This window comes from Labeo rohita, chromosome 10 (assembly GCF_022985175.1).
Source record: "Labeo rohita strain BAU-BD-2019 chromosome 10, IGBB_LRoh.1.0, whole genome shotgun sequence".
NCBI classification, from domain to species: Eukaryota; Metazoa; Chordata; class Actinopteri; order Cypriniformes; family Cyprinidae; genus Labeo; species Labeo rohita.
The window spans coordinates 22,605,892-22,625,063 of NC_066878.1; the positions used below are offsets into that span (position 1 = coordinate 22,605,892).

General features: G+C 35.2%; 1 protein-coding gene across 3 annotated transcripts in view; it reads left to right on the forward strand.

Moving 5' to 3' along the window:
- Positions 1 to 11,478: 11,478 nt before the first annotated feature.
- Positions 11,479 to 19,172, forward strand: part of LOC127171492 (A-kinase anchor protein 2) — a 112,259-nt gene continuing 104,565 nt past the window's right edge. The window contains exons 1-2 of one of the 3 annotated variants that reach the window (XM_051120171.1): positions 11,479 to 11,711; positions 16,451 to 16,646. In XM_051120171.1, the coding sequence (XP_050976128.1) occupies positions 16,537 to 16,646 (110 nt within the window). In that variant the 5' untranslated portion in view covers positions 11,479 to 11,711; positions 16,451 to 16,536. The remainder of the gene's footprint in view (positions 11,712 to 16,450; positions 16,647 to 19,172) is intronic. The other 2 variants (XM_051120172.1, XM_051120174.1) reach the window with 2 other exon arrangements.

The window sequence follows — 19,172 nt, forward strand, 5'->3', positions numbered from 1 at the left end:
TTAATTTCATAATCTAGCCTATTTGTGTCTGTCTGAGTATGCGTTTGCATGAATAACCTGACTACGTTTGGAATGGTATATTAATATTGTGCAGTATAGTTATAGTACGCAATCAAAAATTTTGGGTTGGTGAAATTCTGGTGAAATGTCTTATGCTCACCAAGCAGACAAAAATAATAAAATGAAATAAAATAAAATAGTAAAATATTATTACAGTTTAAAATACTGGTTTCTATGTAAATATATTTAAAAATGTAATTTATTCCTGTGAACAAACCTGAATATTCAGCATCATTACTCCAGTCTTCAGTGTCACATGATTCTTCAGTAATCATTCTAATATGATGATTTGCTGCTCAAGAAACATTTATGATTATTATCACTGATATCAATGATCATTATAATTATATTATGTGACATAATTTTCAGTTGAGGTAATGTGACAATTGCAGTTTTAATCCAATTTTGTGTAATATTTTGTCTGTTCAAAAGAGATATATTTAAAATCCTGGCTGACATTACTTCTGGTTCATTTTTTACACTGGAAATGAAAGATTAAGTCGAGTGGGATATTGCATCTATTGTGTACTGCATTTTTAAAAAAGGTAGAAGGTCATTAGGGTATTCCAAGCATTGGGAAAATCCACATACTGTGCACAGCATACATTCTACATCCAGCAGAAGTAGTAGTATGGTAGTGTGTTTGACTGTTTGCAGTCAGTCTGTGTGTCTGAAGGCATGCAGCGTGAGGCGATGTGCAAACACACACACACACACACACACACACACACACACACACACACACAACACACACACACACACACACACACACACACACACACACACACACCCTTCTTTATTTAATGGCAATTCCTCCAGTGCATTTTCCCATCTTTGTCACCATAGCAACGAAATCTAGCGGGCTGACATTCCCATCTCCAGGGGCCTGGCCTTGTTCTCCAGTTCACATGCAACACAGCTGTTTCATCCCTCAACAAAGCAATTAACACACAGGGTCAAAACGGAATCCCTCCTCCAAATATCAGCCCACGCTCTGTCTGAGGGAATGTGCTGCTCTCTGTGGTAAACACATTCCCTCAGGCTATCCGCTCCCACTGGAAGGTTGGTGGAAGGACATAGTCTGTGGAGGTTATACTGCGAATGGGATTAAGCAAATTAGGAATATGATCAAATGTTGATATTATCCTGAGCAACAGAAAGGCCATGATACTTGCTTTTTACACATTTATTTCACAATTTGTGACTTTAAGAAATCAACATAATCTCCTGTGTAATGGTGATAATGAAGGTATTTCTTTCCAATCAAGCACCATTCATCCTTTTTCACGTTACAGTAACTTCTTTTAGAGATTGTTCTGTTTTTTGTTATAAATCAGAAAAGACAAGGAGGCAGCTTCCCGCAATGCGAAGTCAATGGAGACTGTTGGATTGTTTTCCCCCCCGGTGGGCATGATTTTCAGATTATGACACATGTCGCTCTGTCTCTATGTTGCTGTGTTGGACTGGGAGGCATTTCCAATACAACAATGTAAATCACTGCTTAACTAGTATGATGCATTGTTGGAGAAATTAACTAGGCAGTCACAACTGTTTCCCAAAACTGTATTTTGTTCCACATTTGAACTACATTGGTTCAACAACAATACTCTCATTAATGAAGTTGCACAGGTGGTGGAGCCATAACTTATGCTAATTAATTGGTTTGAGATCTAATTAATGCCAAATTATAACATGACATCTTAGGACTGCAAGGTTCTCCAGCTCAACATGTCATACTAACAAGAAACTCTGCTTGTTAAAAACAGGTCAAGAGCTGTACACTCTAAAAAATGCTGGGTTGTTTTAATCCAACGTTGTGTCAAATATGGACTAACCCAACTGTTGGGTTAAAAATGTAATTAAAAAATTTTACCCAACAGTTGGGTTAGTCCATATTTGACCCAACGTTGGGTTAAAACAACCCAGCATTTTTTTAGAGTATAGTTTCAACAACACAACTTTCCAATGCTATTTGCAAATGTTGGTTAAAACTATGGTTTTGGGACACACAGAATCGTTGAACTTAGTTGCTAACGATAGAAATTGCAAGCATGTTTGTGTAATGATTTTTTTAGGAAACACACCACTGGATGCTCAAACAGTCTGAGCAATGTTTTGGTAGAGCCACAGAACCACAATGTTTTTACTTTTCAGTGAAATCAATTTATGAATGACTTACTCATAGTTATCTCTACATTTTAAGCTAGAAAGAGTAGAAAAAAAATACAAATTTCATCTTTGCCCAAAGGGATCAAATTAGGGATCAAACCAGATTCTGCTGGATAAATGATTTTGGTTATTTTGTCAGATTTTCAGTAGGATCTTATTTAATTAGTATTTGATCTATTAAGGATTGCTTCCAAACGAGAGACATTCCATTATTAATCCATTAACATTCCTTGAGGATTTTTGACCAGACATGATTCAGTCAGTATATATTAAGATATCAAATATCTAATATGCTCATTTAGCCCCTGAAGTTCAAGATTTTCTCTGATATCCAGACTGATGAAATGATTAAAGAAAATGTTTCAAATGCATCACAAGTGTTAGAAATGCAAAATGACAATGCAACTTTATAATCTCAGAAATCAAGGTACAAAAGCTGTCTCTGGGGCATTACCTTTTCAGAAGGTACTAACATGTATCATTTGAGTAGTAATATGTGACTTTGAGGTATTAATATACTAATATACAAGTTACTTTTAAAAGTAATACATTTCAATATTGCATTGCTTCCTAAAAAACATAATTAATTGCGTTACTTATTTTTTTTATGTAAAGTAATGTGTTGCATTAATTTTGCGTTACTTTTTCTCATCTGGGCTGGGCTCGCTTGTTTGTTTTTAATATCAAAAGTTCTATTTTTGCTAAATGTAAAATCCCTTTGACACCGAAAGTGAAATGAATAACCCTCAGGCTGAAGGAAATGTAAATTCAAAAAGCTCAAACAAATCTTTCAGCTGTGCTGCCATTCTGGATTGCATGAAGATTGGGACGCAGGAGAACAGAGGAGTTCAACTCTTTACTCTCAAGACATTAATTGATTAATTAAAGGTTTTTTGTTTTTTTTTGGTGTTAACATATTTGATTATTGTAAGTTTGCTTTTCATTGTTTTTATTCATTTTGAGGAATACTGAATGTGTTTTTGTGCAGGTGACATGAGTAAATGCACGTTGAAATTTTGTCTATAACTACAATAAGCATCATGTTTACACAGTGCACACAACACCTCTGTACTTACTCCAGATTTCTCTCAACATGCGGACAGGAAAGCCGACAGTCAATAAATGGGAAAACAAAGTAACTGGCATTGCTTATTTGAAAAAGCAACTTAGATTCCCCTTCAGAACATTGAAAATACTATAGGAATGCCTTCTGCATAACCGCATCCTGAAGCATGTGTGTAATCAGTCCAATAGAGAAGCAAGACATCACGAGCGGGGTGACGTGAGTAATCAGGAAGCATAAGAAGGCACTGGCAAACACACATGTACGTTGCAAAGCACTGTCTCAGTCAGTCAGTATTCCTTTGTTAGGTTCCTCCCTCTCGAGCGAGAAAGTCCGAGCTCTACAGCCGTTACTTTATTGTTGTAAAGAAGAATGGGGGTTGTGTCCGATCATAGATTTGAGTCTGCTGAACCGCACTATCAAACGCTTTCGGTTCAAGATGCTCACTATCAAACAGACTGTCACTCAAATCAGGTCCGAGGACTAGTTTGTTATGATAAATCTCAAGGACGCATACTTCCACATATCCATCCTTTCTCAACACAGGAAGTTCCTGAGGTTTGCTTTCGGGGGTAAAGTATACCAGTATTGGGTTCTTCCGTTCGGTCTGTCGCTCTCACCTTGCACTTTCACCAAGAGTGTGGATGCTCCTCTGGCTCCGCTGTAACTCCAGGGCATCCGTACACTGAACTATATTGACAATTGGTTGATATTAGCTCAGTCGGAGCAGATGGCGAGATGTCCTCGACCATATGAAAGAGCTGGGCTTAACACTTAACGCCAAGAAAAGTGTGCTTTCTCCATCACAGAGGACCACTTATCTGGGCGTAGTGTGGGCACAGCTCATAGCCTCTGGTCTCTCAACGAGGTTGTTGAGACCATACTCCAGTCCGGAGCTGAGGCTGAGCACAGCGGACCTGGCGGTGGTTCTAGATGGTCTCTGCAATGCCCCGTTTGAGCCTATTGAGGAGGTTCCAGACAAGTTCCTCACATCCTCGACCACTCCTCACCATCTCCTCCCTCAAGAGGATCAGGAATCTACAGGCACTTTCAGTTTCATGCCTGGAGTTTGCCCCGGGTTTGGTTAGGACATTCCTTTACCCAAAGCCTGGGTATGTCCCTATGTGCCCACCTCTACACCAGGCCCCATAGTGCTACAGGCCTTTTGCTTTCCTCCCTTCCAGGAAGCAGGCCAGGAAAGCTCAATCTGCTCTGTCCAGTTTGAGCACTAGATGCTTACGTCCACAGAGCTAGGACAGATCAGCTTTTCATCTGCTTTGGTGTGTCTAAGAAAAGAATGTCCGGCCACCAAGCGGTCACTAAGTAGGTGGGTGGTCGAGACCATCTAACTGGCCTACGAGTCCTCTGGCCTATCCTCACCAATAGGGTTCAGAGCATACTCAATGCAGAGTATGGCGGCCTCCAAGGCCTTCACCTTGGGCATGGCCCTGCAAGACATTCGTGATGCGGCGAGTTGCAGCTCAAGTTCCTGAAAGGAACGTCTCTAGATTATGTATCTAACCATGGTTCCCCGAGGGGAACGAGATGCTGCGTCTCTCTGCCATACTCCCTGCACCCCTGCAGGCACTCGCTTCATCAGAAGCTAACATGTGCGTTTGCCGGTGCCCTCTTATGCTTCCTGGTTGTTCACGTCACCCTGCTTGTGACGTTTCGCTTCTCTATTGGACTGATTCTGATAGAGAGATGGACTGATGGAGAGCTCTGAGGAAACTTTGCTTGCCTTTGTGAAAGTGAGATAGCTTCAGCCTTGAAGTTGAGTGCTCAATAAAAAGGTGGCCTAACAAGAAGCTGCTCACTGCAATACCAGGGGGTGGAGCTTGACATAGTCCAGCTCCCCTTCTTCAGCCCTAATGGCTGGAGCTTGAAGGTCCAGCCACATCCTAAATCTAACAGGGTAAAGCTCCATCCATGACCTCCACAGAGATAGAGATGAACTAGGCCAAGCTCAACCCATTTGTCTCAGTTTTAGCTCTGCAGTGAGCATCACTCGTGCCTAACACTTAACCTCTACTGGAGTTACCACTCACCGTCAGGTTCCTGGCTCCTTTTGGAATCAGGATGCAGCTACATTATAGCATTATAGGTGGTCGAAAGGGTGTGACTAGGTGGTTTGTAGTCTTGCATAGCCAGACCTTTAGACTGACGGCAGATGGTCTGGAAACCGCTTTGAATGCCAAAATACAGCCTGAGGTCATAAACATTAAACATTTTGTGCCACGCCATGTTTAGGGGCCATGGAAATGTCCCCACAATAACAGACCGATGTGTAAAACTCTTGGAAGTACTTTAAATAGTCTATGCTACAAACTTTACATATTTCACATACTCTTGAAAATCCAGCATTTAGTTGGTCCTGATAAGCGCTCATTGTCACAGTTGTAAACACAATGGCGTTCTACTTACATGAGGGGGTTGGCATCAAGGCATCTTTGTTTCAAGGTGGAATGTTATAAAAACACGATTTGTTGTTTACCATCACAAAAAGTGTCAAATTGAGATGTTACAAATGGCAACTTTTGCCAAGCAGGTATCACAAACTGATTACTTTCATATTCAAATGGTATGGTATACATTACACATCAAAGTTTAATACTTAGGAATAAGCCCAAAGTATATTACAATTTTAGCACTAATGCTAACCATATTTATAGAGCTGAATGCATAGCTTTTGAAAGTTCATTCCATTTGAAGCATGCAAACACAGGCGTTCGACACATGCTCACTACAAAGGTCCAACTTTATCCAGTGTGCACTATTTCTCTTCAGAAGTTACAACTGATAAATGTCTTTGTGCTCATTTAAACTAGAATTGTCTGTATCTTGTAATCCCCTCACACAAACATTTATCAAAGTGCTATAGTGATTATGTATCTTTTGTTGGCCAACCCAGACATCCACATCAATTTTGACAGAATCCCAAAATGATTTTTCCATTAGCTTTTGGATTACTTCAGAAAATAAGCTCTGTGACCAGAGATTCTGATTCTGTGATAAAAATGGGACATTAATAAAATTGTCATTAGGAAAATGTAAGAGAAAAATATTATAGAATACAAATTATTGCTTATTATCTAGCAGTGTATTTGATTTATTAGCCAATTAAAAGTAAGATTTAAGATTAAAAAAAAAAAAAAAAAAACAGTCACACTCATTTTTGAAATGCTGGCTACGCCCCTGCAAAAGCTTATGATTCGAACACATTCATCATGATAATATGAACAAATGAACACAACCTTTATGAAACCTAAATACAATCGTGAGAAGTAAAAGGCAGAGCACAGACAATAAATAAACTATGCCACGGTTGCATAACTTCACCTTCCCCATTAACCACAAGTTTTTACTTACACTTGAGGTCAAAAGTTTACATACAGTACACCTTCCAGAATCTGAAAAATGTTAATTATTTTACCCAAATATGATGGATCATACAAAATGCATGTTATTTTCTATTTAGTACTGACCTGAACAAAATAATTGACTACATTTACATATAGAAAACAAGAGAAAATAATAGTTGAATTAAAAAAAAATAAATAAAAAGACTTTTTTTGTAAACAAAAGTTTACATACGCTTGTGTTTTTTTTTTTTTTTTTTTTTTTTTTTTTTGAAGAACTGGCTGCTGTTCTTCAGAAAAATCTTTCAGGTCCCACAAATTCTTTATTGTTTCAGCATTTTTGTTTATTTGAACCCTTTCCAACAATGACTGTATGATTCTGAGATCCATCTTTTCACACTAAGGGCAACTGAGGGACTCATATGCAACTATTACAGAAAATTCAAACACTCACTGATGCTCCAGAAGGACACACAATGCATTAAGAGCCAGGGGGTGAACATTTTTTTTATTTGAAGATCAAGGTAAATTCAACTAATTTTGTTTTCTAGGAAATACGTAAGTATCTCCTGTAGCCTCTGAAGGGCAGTAATAAATGCAAAATAAATAATAATAAATAAATAAATAAATAAATAAAAATATTTACTCCCCGGCTCTTAATGCATAATTTTTCCTTTTGGAGCATCTGGTTTTGGCCTACAGAAATAATATACATCATCCCTGCAGTACTGTTTTGTTGATGCATCCCCAGTAGCTGTTGCTATTATTCTTATCTAGTTAGTGCTAATTAGTGCAAAAAAAGTGAGCTCAGAATACAGAACATGCATGGTTAAAATCATCCAGCTGTGCATGTAAAGTCTGTCGTCCGATGACAAAATTTACTTCACAAGAACTGTACGCAAACCCTAATCTTACATTTTCTACTTCCTGTTGATGTTTGCTTTACAGTCCTAGTTGTTAAATTCATGGCTGTTTTCCTCACCTGTGCTGTCGCCATCTCAGATTTCCGAAAGATATCCAAAACGGTTCAGACAGGCTCAGATCAAAGACTTTTGCTCAACTAAATTATAAGTAACACATCTTAACGTAGGCCTTGTGGTGAACAAAGTCTTACATCACACTGGCTGAATTATTCAAAGATGGTGATTGACAAACGCTCCTCTCTTCCTGAGCTACGCTTCATGTTTTTGAAGGTGAGACACTTTTGAACCTGCAGCCAGAGTGGGTTTGATGACTACATGATACACCTGTGTTGGCAATCCTCAAAAAGAATGGGAAATATGAGGCAAAACATGAGGCTTGAACATTCATCAGATACATTCTCAGAACGCTTTTCTACATTTTGAGAATAAAGTAAAAAGAATGTCTTGTCCTAATATTCATATAATATTTAAAAAGAAACATATGAATGTTGAGAGAACATCAACTGTTAGATACTTTTCATGCAAATTGGGCCGCAGCGATAGTTTGAAGAAGGCATAACCGCTGAGCATCGTTTTAAACACAATGAACCATGATAATGAACAGTAAAACACTGGTTGGACTCCAAAGCTCAGCAAATTATACGCTATGAATTATTCAGCTATTCATTCATTTATATTTAATCGCACAAATAACAAAAATAAAAATGTGAGATGAAGGGCATTAAAGGTGGCATTCGTTCCATGCCTGTGAAAAAAATTGTTCTGTTTACGTGCGCAAACACAATCAAAACAATAAAATACGAGGGTGAAGAAAATAATTCAGCATGAGAAATTGATTGCACGGAGCGCTCGTGTTTTTTTGTGCAGTGATTTCTGCATGCATGCTCATGCTCAAAGTGAACGGACTAATCCGGCCTGCTGGAGTGTAAGAATCAGCTGCGTGATTGTGTGAATCTGGAAAGAAGCAAAAGCGACAGTTGGCCCAGAGATGCGTCACACGTGTTGAGATCACACACATTCTGTCTGTTTTTAGGCTGTAAACCTCCTGAGATGCACAACATGTAATTCATTAAGCTGAATGTCTTACATTGGTTTTATACACATTTCATATGGTTTTCTTTCTTATACGTCTGAGCTTTGGAATGAATGTTTTATGCACAGTAGGCCTAACCAATAGCAATTACAACCCACTAGTTGGTTGCACATAGTGATTATAATACATTTAGCAGGGTTTAGATCTTTTGCATCAAACAGTGACTATGTGGCAAGCCATTATCATCAGTAAAAGTGAATGCTGCTGTATTAGCTACACTCAGTTCAAGTTTTCAGTTCAATGCCTGTAATTTGTATAGAAATGTTGCCCTCTGCTGTTGCATTATTGAGCTTACAAGTAAAACAGGCATGTGTAGATATCTATGGTAGATATAAATGACATTTATGTGGACTTGTGACATTAGAGTCTTGATCTCTATATATAAATGGCTGTATACTGTAACTAATATATAAGGTATAACCTAATCGCAAATATAAGGTTGGACCTCGAAATCAAAAGAATTTAAAGAAGGAAAAATGCAAAATTACTTGATTTTTGCTTTAATAAAAAATTCAGCTATTTTAGGACACAAAGATGTTCTGCACTGACATTATTTCTATGATCTCTATGATGAGCCAATAACATTTGAATTAACTAATTGATTAATTACTATTAAATGGATAAAATAATAGTAAATAAAATAAGTAAAATATGAATGCATCAGATTTTATGTTTATTTTTTAAAAAAATATTATATAAAATTATAATATTTTATTGCAACAAAAAAATGACTATTAAAGTAATGAGAATCATCTTTACATTGAAAATAATGTCTGGATGTATTGCATAATGAGAATTCAGAGGGAAAATGTTAAAACTTAATGTCAATGCAAAAAAAAAAATAATTTAGAAATAGTTAATAAAGCAGTTGTTAAAATATAGTTTTTATCTAAAGAAATAATAAAAGTGTATGCCAAACGTATGAATAAACACAAATAAATAAACTAAAAATGCATACGTACATTAAAAAAAAGGTTCTTTTATCATGATAATATATGATAATTGATAGATATGACAGTAAATGAGTGTCATGTAATCGAATGTAATGCCTTCTGTGTGTGAAATGACAAGATGAATTTGCTAATATAAAGCCATTTTGGTGGGGAAAAAATATGTCCAGGTCACACTGCACAAATAAAATAAAATAAAATAAAATAAAATAAAATAAAATAAAAGGTGTTAATATAAATCAGTTCCATGAATTAGTGAGCACTTTGAATAATGAAGTGTTATTCAATTTATAAGTGAACAATTACATTCTAAGTAAAACAATAGTACTTTTAAGTAAAACAGCACTTTAATTTTACAGTCTTTTATTAATATTATGTAAACAGGCTTTGTCTTTGCTACCTACTGGCACAAGTCCAGCAGATTTTATGAGTTGCCTGCTGTTCTTAAGAGTTTAACCACTTCTTGTTGGTCATTAAACTACAGTGTAGAATGAATACAATTTGCAATTGCCTACTGTGACAGATTTAAAGCATTCTATGCTTTTAGCACTGAGAATTATTGATTTACAACTCAAAGCAATTACACCATAAGCCAGGTTTTATTGAGGAGTTTGAAGATGTAGTGTAAATTACATACAAAATGGGTCCACCTAACAATATCCTAAACCAACAGAGTTTAAGCATGTTTAGTACAAAATGAGTCATTTAACGAAAAAAATTACATTTCTGTCATAATTTACTCAGCCTCATGCAGTTGAACAACTGTATGCCTTTCTTTCTTGTCTGGAACATACAAAATTATATTTTAAAAAATTTGGTTTTGAAGTCAATACGTACCACAGAATTTCCAACTGACAGAATTTAAATTTTAGGATGCACTGTTCCTTTAAATTAAGATTTAAAAGGCAACATAGGTTTTCATTATGTTATTATATTGCAATTTTAATCATTACAAACTTTGCAGATTGGTTAATTCTTTATTTCTGAACATTAGATTTAAAAGATATTTCATATATACCACTGTTCAAAAGTTTGGAGTCAGTAAGTTTTTTATGTTTTTGAAAGAAGTCTTTTCTGCTCATCAAGCTTGCATTTATTTGATCAAAAATACAGTAAAAACAGTAATATTGTGAAATAATATTACAATTTAAATGAACTATTTTTCTATGTGAATATCTGTTAAAATGTAATTTATTCCTGTGATCAAAGCTGAATTTTCAGCATAATTACTCCAGTCTTCAGTGTCACACGATCCTTCAGAAATCATAATAATATGCTGATTTGCTGCTCAAGAAACATTTCTGATTATTACCAATGTTGAAAACAGTTGTGTTGCCCAATATTTTTGTGAAAACCATTTTTCAGCATTCTTCAATGAATAAAAAAAAGCATTCATATACAATCTAATTTTCTGGGACATTATAAATGTCTTTAGTGTCATTTTTTATCAATTCAGTGCATTCTTACTGAACAAAGGTATTCATTTCTTTGAAAAAAAAAAAGTATGTCCAAACTTTTTAACAGTAGTGTATATAGCAGTATTATGAACAGAAGGTCAAGGTTTTCCTTGATTTAAAATGAATTGAGTCTTTCTGTCCACTAGTGCTGATGCTAATATTCACCAACTCCTGAATGACCTTAAATACATTACTGATGAGGTGACAGAGTAAACGGTGACAACTGAAAGGCCCCTTCACTGTGGAAAAATTCCAGAAGGAGCCACCAACAAAGCTAACATTGTATCAGCGTGTGATATCTGCGACTCTGCCGCTTACATAAATGGCCTTGTCCCTTACGCCCCCTATTACAGTTTTTTTAATGCTGTTTGGGACTCTGTGGCAGTTTTGTGTGAGTGTTTTTGTGTTGTGAACATGAGGAGCATGTACAGCTGAAAGGTCTCAAGGTCTAGCAAAAAAACAAACTCTGCCAAATTAACGCTGAAAGGTACAGCACACGCTCCTGAGATGGGCCTCGGGACCACTGCTGCGCCTCCTCGCTGGGCAAACAAGTGAGACGGACACTTTCAACTGTCAGCCATCCTAGGAATGCAGAGGGTCATATAACAGCACAGCGCTCACTGCAGACCTGAGAGAAGTGAGTACGGTAGCAGCCGCTTTGTTCATGTGACTTTAATGAACTGTATAATGATTCTTTCACTCTTTTAACCTTCACTTTCCCTCAACAGGAAATGTTTTCAGAACTTTAGCTAACATTCTGGCAAGATTCTCTCAAGATTATAAACAAACATTCTACAGTAACATTAATGGAACATTTGTCAGTTAATAACGTTCTCAAGATTTAGTTTGGACCTTCGTCTAACATTTGTAGTTAGTTCAAAGAATATTCAAAAGTAACATTCTTATAACGATTTCAAAATTATGGAACATTCTCGTAACATTTTGTAACCCTCATTTAACCAAGGAAAATGTAAACTTTTAAAACCTGGACATTTTGAACGTTTGGAGAACAAACAGAAATAGCATTTTAGAACATATTTTTGTTAGTTTTTTTCTTTGAAAAATGAATTACACTGATCTAATGAAGGCTCTGAACATGGTCTTGTCATGATGTGAGGGCAGTTTGTTATATTACTGCCACAGTTTGTCACAAAATTATATTAAATTGTACCTTATATCAACGTAGGGGAGACCTAAGTGTCAATAATTCACTCAAAAATGAAGATCCTGTCATCATTTACTCATGATGTTTTAAACCTGCATGAAGTTTTTCTTCTATGAAACGCAAAAGAAGATATTTCGGCATTGTTTTAAAGTATTTTGATGTTTCTACTGTTTTAATCTATGCAATGAAAAACAATTGAGGCCAAAACAGAACAATTTAAAGGTTGTGTATATTGATGATATGATGATTTTTATTTTTGGGTGAACTCTCCCTCTTTGCTCTCTAGAGAAGTAGCAATGTGATAAATGAGAAATAAGGTAAAACCAATAATCTTAATTATACTGTTAATAATATTGTCTTCTATAAACTGAATTTAGCAACCCAGTCTAAAAATATGCACCTCTGGGTACTTTTATGCAACATTGCTTTTACGTACCTTACCGCACTTTTTGTAGCAGTATCAAATAGAAATGTCCACTGAGTGACGCTAAAACACGGGTTAATTGTGAACCTTGGCACATTTTTATTAAGTTGATACAGGTACGCATTGCAGCGGTTCAAAGTTCAAATATCCGGGGACTGTCCCTAAACGTTAAGGCTCTGTAGTGTTGGAAATATGCCCTACATCAAGCCTGCAAAACTGATATAAGAATGCATGTGTTGAGGCAAGCGTGCCATGTGAATCTTCCTTGTATGCAGATTTTAACTGTTTTGGCAAAACGTAATTACACGGGATTCGTACCGAAGCTCTCAAGTACATCTCCCTATACTGTGTGAGCTACTGAACAAACCTACGGGTTATGAAAACCCATAGATATAGAGTATAAGGCCATAGATATATGACTACTAAAACATGCTGTATATTGACACAACCTCATTGTTCAAATTTTTAGGCCCTCTTTACACCTGCTAATTAAAATGCATTTTTGTCAATCAGATCACAAGCGGACAAGGCTAAATACAGGTGTAAATGGTCTGAAATGGTTTGAACTTATCCACTTTTGACCACTTCCAGAGATGTCAGAAATGCATTTGGTTTGAAGGTGAAAAAAAATGTAAAATGTTGTATTATCATTCCTGATTGTAACAAAAATAAAAATCCATTCTAAACAATTTTATTTTATTAGAAATTAAAATTTTCATAGACCAGCCAAGAAAATGAATATTTTAGAATACTGAAAACACAACTTACTTCAAAACATGTCATGCTTTACCTCATAATATATATATATATATATATATATATATATATATATATATATACACTACCGTTCAAAAGTTTGGGGTCAGTACATTTCTATTGTTTCTTTTTTTTTTTTAAGAAATTAATACTTTTATTCACCAAGGATGTATTAAGTTAATAATTAAAAGTTTATTAAAAGTTAATAATAAATAATTTACAATGTTATAAAATATTTATATTTTGAATAAACACTGTACTTTTTTAACTTGTAATTCATGAAAGAATCCTGAAAAAAAAAACACAGGTTCCAAAAAATATTTGGCAGCACAGCTGTTGATATTATCCAACATTGATCATTCTAATAATAAATCCGCATATTAGAATGATTTCTGAAGGATCATGTGACACTTAAGACTGGAGTAACAGCTGATAAAAATTCAGCTTTTCATCACAGGAATAAATTCTATTTTAAAGTATGTTAAAATAAAAAACATTATTTTATATTGTAAAAACATTTTGCAATATTACTGTTTTTTTTCTATATTTTTCATCAAATAAATGCAGCCTTGATGAGCATAAGAGACTTCTTTAAAGACTATTACAAGTCTTACTGACCCCAAACTTTTGAAGGGTAGTGTATATATATATATATATATAATTTTAATTTAATAATTTAAATTAAATTATTTATGTTGTATAGGCTATACATTGACAATTCACAGGTTTTGTTTATATTTTTCCCCATGTGCAGTTTGAATTACCAACCAGAAAATGTTTAAAAAAAAAAAAAGGCTGTGAATACATACTGTTGGCAACTGTATAAAGATTATTCTTTGCGTGCACAGACTGCTGCTATAAAGTCTTTAAATCTAATAGTTAAAGTTTTGTAAATGATGTGCACTTAAAGGCTAGTAAGTGGTTAGTAAGGTTAGTAAGTGTTGCTAAAGCCAAATAATTCACAAAAACATCCAAAGTCGAAGCTTTCCAGACAGTTTGATAACTCAAGGTACTAACTTGACATCCAAGTGTGTGACACTCAGGCACGCAGAAGGACTAAACACTTGAGTGGAATGTGACCTTCTTCCTGTCTTTTAAGAGCAGCGCAGCTCAATCCCACTGTGTGAGGAGAATATTTTAACATCATAGCTTTACTCCACTTAAAATGTCATTGAACTGACATGCTAAAGTTCTTTGGCCCTGGTATTTGCGTTCTAGCCAAAGTGATTTATAAAAGAAAATGTGTGTTTAGTTTACAGTTCCTGTACCTACAGCTATTCCTGTGAGTCTTCTCCAAGCAGACATCTGGTCAAAAGTTTCTGTGCCTTAAATTAATGATGACAGGAGTTATTTTAGAATCATCAAGATACTATTATATATATTATATAAATGAAAGTCTAATTTTTCTGTCACGCTTTAGATCTGAAGATGAAAAGATGAAATTCACAAAGATTAAAATAAAACAATATTTATTTAACAAAGTCAAAGATAGATGAACTCCAAATGTAATTAGGTAATGCATAACACAACAATACCAGACAATTGAGAGGAGGAAGTAGAGCAACTTATTCAGAGCAAACAATGGAAAAAACACCTGTGCTGATTAAATTACCATAACAACTAATACATGGATGGAATCTAAACAAAGAAAGACAGGAACAGGAAAAATTAAAAGTCCATAAAAATGAAACTAAGACCAAAATAACTGAAAGTCTGATCATTTTTTGTGTGTGTTATTGTCTTATTAATTATTATTTTTAAAATGTGTACTTCATTTCAGTTATCATTTATATTATTTCAAGTAACAAAATGTTTCTTTATGGTTTTAGTTAACTATAATAACCCTGACCAAACATTGGAAATTCAAATAGTTTTAGTCAACATTTTTTTTTTAATTATAATTTGGAATAAATAAATAAATAAATAAAAATAATAATAATTATTATTATTATTATTATTATTAGTAGTATTAGTATTAGTATTAGTATTAGTATTAGTATTAGTATTCTTATTATTATTATTATTATTAAGGTAATCACATACATTCACAATAAAAATGATATAAAAAATAAAATAAAATAAAATAAAATAAAATAAAATAAAATAAAATAAAATAAAATAAAATAAAATAAAAATTGCATAAATAAAATAAAAAAACAACTTAAATTTTAAGGCAATATGTGCAAAAATGGTCTGCTTCTGGAATAAATAAAATGTCTTGTGTTTTTACTAAAAATTGACAATTTCCCACAAAACCTTCAGAGTGATGTTTTACATACAAATTGTTTTTGAAGATAATACAAACTTACAATAATTTAAACTCGTAATAGAGTTTGGAAGCCATTTCAATTGATGTATGGTTTATTAGGATAGGACAATATTTGGTCGAGATACAACTGTTTGAAAATCTGTAATCTGACGAGTGCAAAAAAAAAAAATCTAAATATTGAGAAAATCACCTTCAAAATTGTCCAAATTAAGTTCTTAGCAATGCATATTACTAATCAGAAATTAAGTTTTGATATATTTACTGTAGGAAATTACAAAATATCTTCATGGAACATGAACTGAACTTTACTTCATATCCTAATGATTTTAGGCACACACAAAAAAAAAAATATATGTATATATATATATATATATATATTATAATTTTGACCCATACATTGTTGGCTATTTCTACAAATATACCTGTGCTACTTACGACTGGTTACGACTTACGACATAATGTTTGTGCATGTCTTTTTACTGTATCACAGTAAGATGGATTAAATATGGAATCATTATGCATAAACTGAATGTTAGTAAAGGACAAATCGAAGGTACATTCTATGTGATATATGTAATATAGCTTGAGAGTGCAGATTTGATGATATACTGCTAATTACAATTACTGTAATATAACATTACAAAATGAAAGTATAACAAGAAGCACAATTTCTACCAATAAAATCAGACGTTAAACAAATGTGACCCTCCCTCCTGTCTCTGTCTCTGTCTCTCTCTCTCTCTTTCTCATCCTGCAAGCTAGACAGAGCGGAAGCTGCAAGCTGCAAGCATCCAGCATCCATCTGAAATCTCAGGAAAAGGTGGAGGAGAGCCGTCATTCCCAAGGTGATGCTGGTAACGGCAGCGGAGAGGAGACGAGGAAAGCCAGAGAACGAGGAAGACGGAGAAGACGCAGCCATGATGGGCACACCTCTCCGGAGGAAAGCCCCGGCATATGAGTGAGTACTTCCATTTTTCCTCGCCCTCCCTCTGTAGGGTTGGACATCACGGACCGGTTGCCATGGCAACGGCAGCCAGGGCGGCAGGAGGATGATGATGCTGCAGCAGCTGCTGCTGCTGTCGTCTGCAGTCATGGATTCCTCCATGCATGTGTGTGTGTGTGCAGCGGACATGCATGTAATGTGTCACAGTGATATTGGCAATGAAATCATAAGTATGAATGAACATACTGTAGAAATGACGAGATCAAATTAGCTTACCCTAATAATGTTGACCAACATTATATGTTTGGGGGTGTTGGCCGCTTACCCAACAGGGAATTAGTCTAGCAACTGGACGGGCAATTAATGTCTGTCTTGTGAAATAACAAGGACAGCCTGGTATGTTCACAAAGTCTATGTCTAATGCACACAAAGGCAAGAATTTGCTGAAATGACAAGCTGAGATCATTCGAAAATTATGGTCTCAAGTTACGTTGTTAGCAACGGAATTCAACGATTCTGTGTTGCCCAAAATTATAATTGCAACTGTCATCATATCAGATTTTTTACAATACCACAAAAATTAAAAATAACACATTAATGATGACATTGCAATAAATCTCCCAAAATTAAAAATTAAATCTTGCTATCAATCAAATTCATCTTTTATTATTATTATTATTATTATTATTTATTTTATTTTATTTTTTACCAGTCAACCACAGCAATGCATATAAAGGAAATTACACTAAACACTAAAATGCTAAGCGTTTTTAGTTTAACACAGTGTCAGATTGAGACAATTTATGAGACCAGCAACATATTTTCACTCCAAATTTTGAAATAGCTTCCGTCTGTGAACTGATTCTCATCATAAAATGAGGCAGAAATTATTTTATAGTATTCTATACAGAAGGCTGCGGAAGCCCGTTTCCACTACTGAAGAAAAAATAAGAATGGTAAATGCAAATATTTATTTCACTTTTTTCTTGCAGTTGTGAGTCTACATCTCACGGTTCGTATTTTTCTCAGAATTGCATGACACAAACCTTTTTTTCTCAGAACTGTGAAATATAAACTAGCAATTGTGAGTTATGAAGTCCAGTTCTAACTGGAAAAAAGAGTGATATTTTCTCAGAATTGTGAATTTATATCTCACAAATTGTGTGTTCTAAAGTCAGAATAAATTGTGTTATAAACTCACAATTCTGGGAAAAAAAAAAAAAAAAAGCACACAACCGCAAGATATAAACTCGCAATTATGAGAAAAGTCACAACTGCAAGACAAAACATTCTGTCACCGATGGAGTTTTGGTTCCTTGCTGCTGTCACCTCTGGCTTGCTTAGTTGGGGACACTTTTTCTTCAAACGATATCGTATACTATTTGAACTGAACTGAGCTGGATGATGACATCACTGAATCCAATGATGAACTGCCTTTACCTGAAAATTGAGTGTTTACTGTTGCCCTTTTGCATTATTGATGCACTATTTCCTAATGATACTGTACAGCCGCCTTGTCACAATTCTGTATTGTTAAAAGCGCTATATAAATAATGGTGACAACTTGACTTAATGTGACAGCATATACATCCCAAGTTTTGCTGTAGCAAATACGAACAGGTACAGTACGTATCCCACAAAAGTGAGTACACCCCTCACATTTCAGCAATCATTTTAGTATATGTTCTTGGATATATTTTAGAGTAGTCAATGTGCAGCTTGTATAGCAGTGTATATTTACTGTTCCCTGAAAATAACTCAACATACAGCCATTATTGTCTAAACAGCTGGCAACAAAAGTAAGTACACCCTATGTGAATTTGTCAAAACTGTGTCCAAAGTGTCAATATGTTGTGTCAAACCACTGTTATCTAGCACTGCCTTAATCATTCTGAGCATGGAATTCACCACAGCTGCACAGGTTGTTGCTGGGATCCTCTTCAAGTCTCCTCTTAGTCTCATCAGACCATAGGACATGGTTTCGGTAATTCATGCTCTTGGACAGGTTGTCTGCAGCAACCTTCAGTGGGCTTTCTTGTAAGCCAGCTTCAGAAGAGGCTTCCTTCTCGGATGACGCCAATGCAACCGACTTGTTACAGTGTGCAGCGTATGGTCAGAGCACTGACAAGCTGACCTTCTACTTCTGCAACCTCTAAAGCAATGATGGCAGCACTCATGCATCTGTTTTTTGAAGCCAGGTTCTGCCTGACACACAGAGCGAGCACTCGACTTCATTGATCGACCCTTGCGAGGCCTATTGCGAATGGAACCCGTCTTGGAAAACCTCTGTATGACCCTGGCCACAGTACTGTAATTCAGTTTCAGGTTGTTACTGAACCTCTTATAGCCTTGGCCATCTTTGTGGAGAGCAACAATTCTAACTGTTAAATCTTCAGAGAGTTCCTTCCCATGAGGTGCCTTGTTGAACATCCAGTGGTCAGTATGAGAGAACTGTACTCAAAGCACCAAAACATAAACTGGTTTAATACAACATACACAACTTTGTAGGGTCCTGTTAAGCAGACAAAAACATAAAAATGA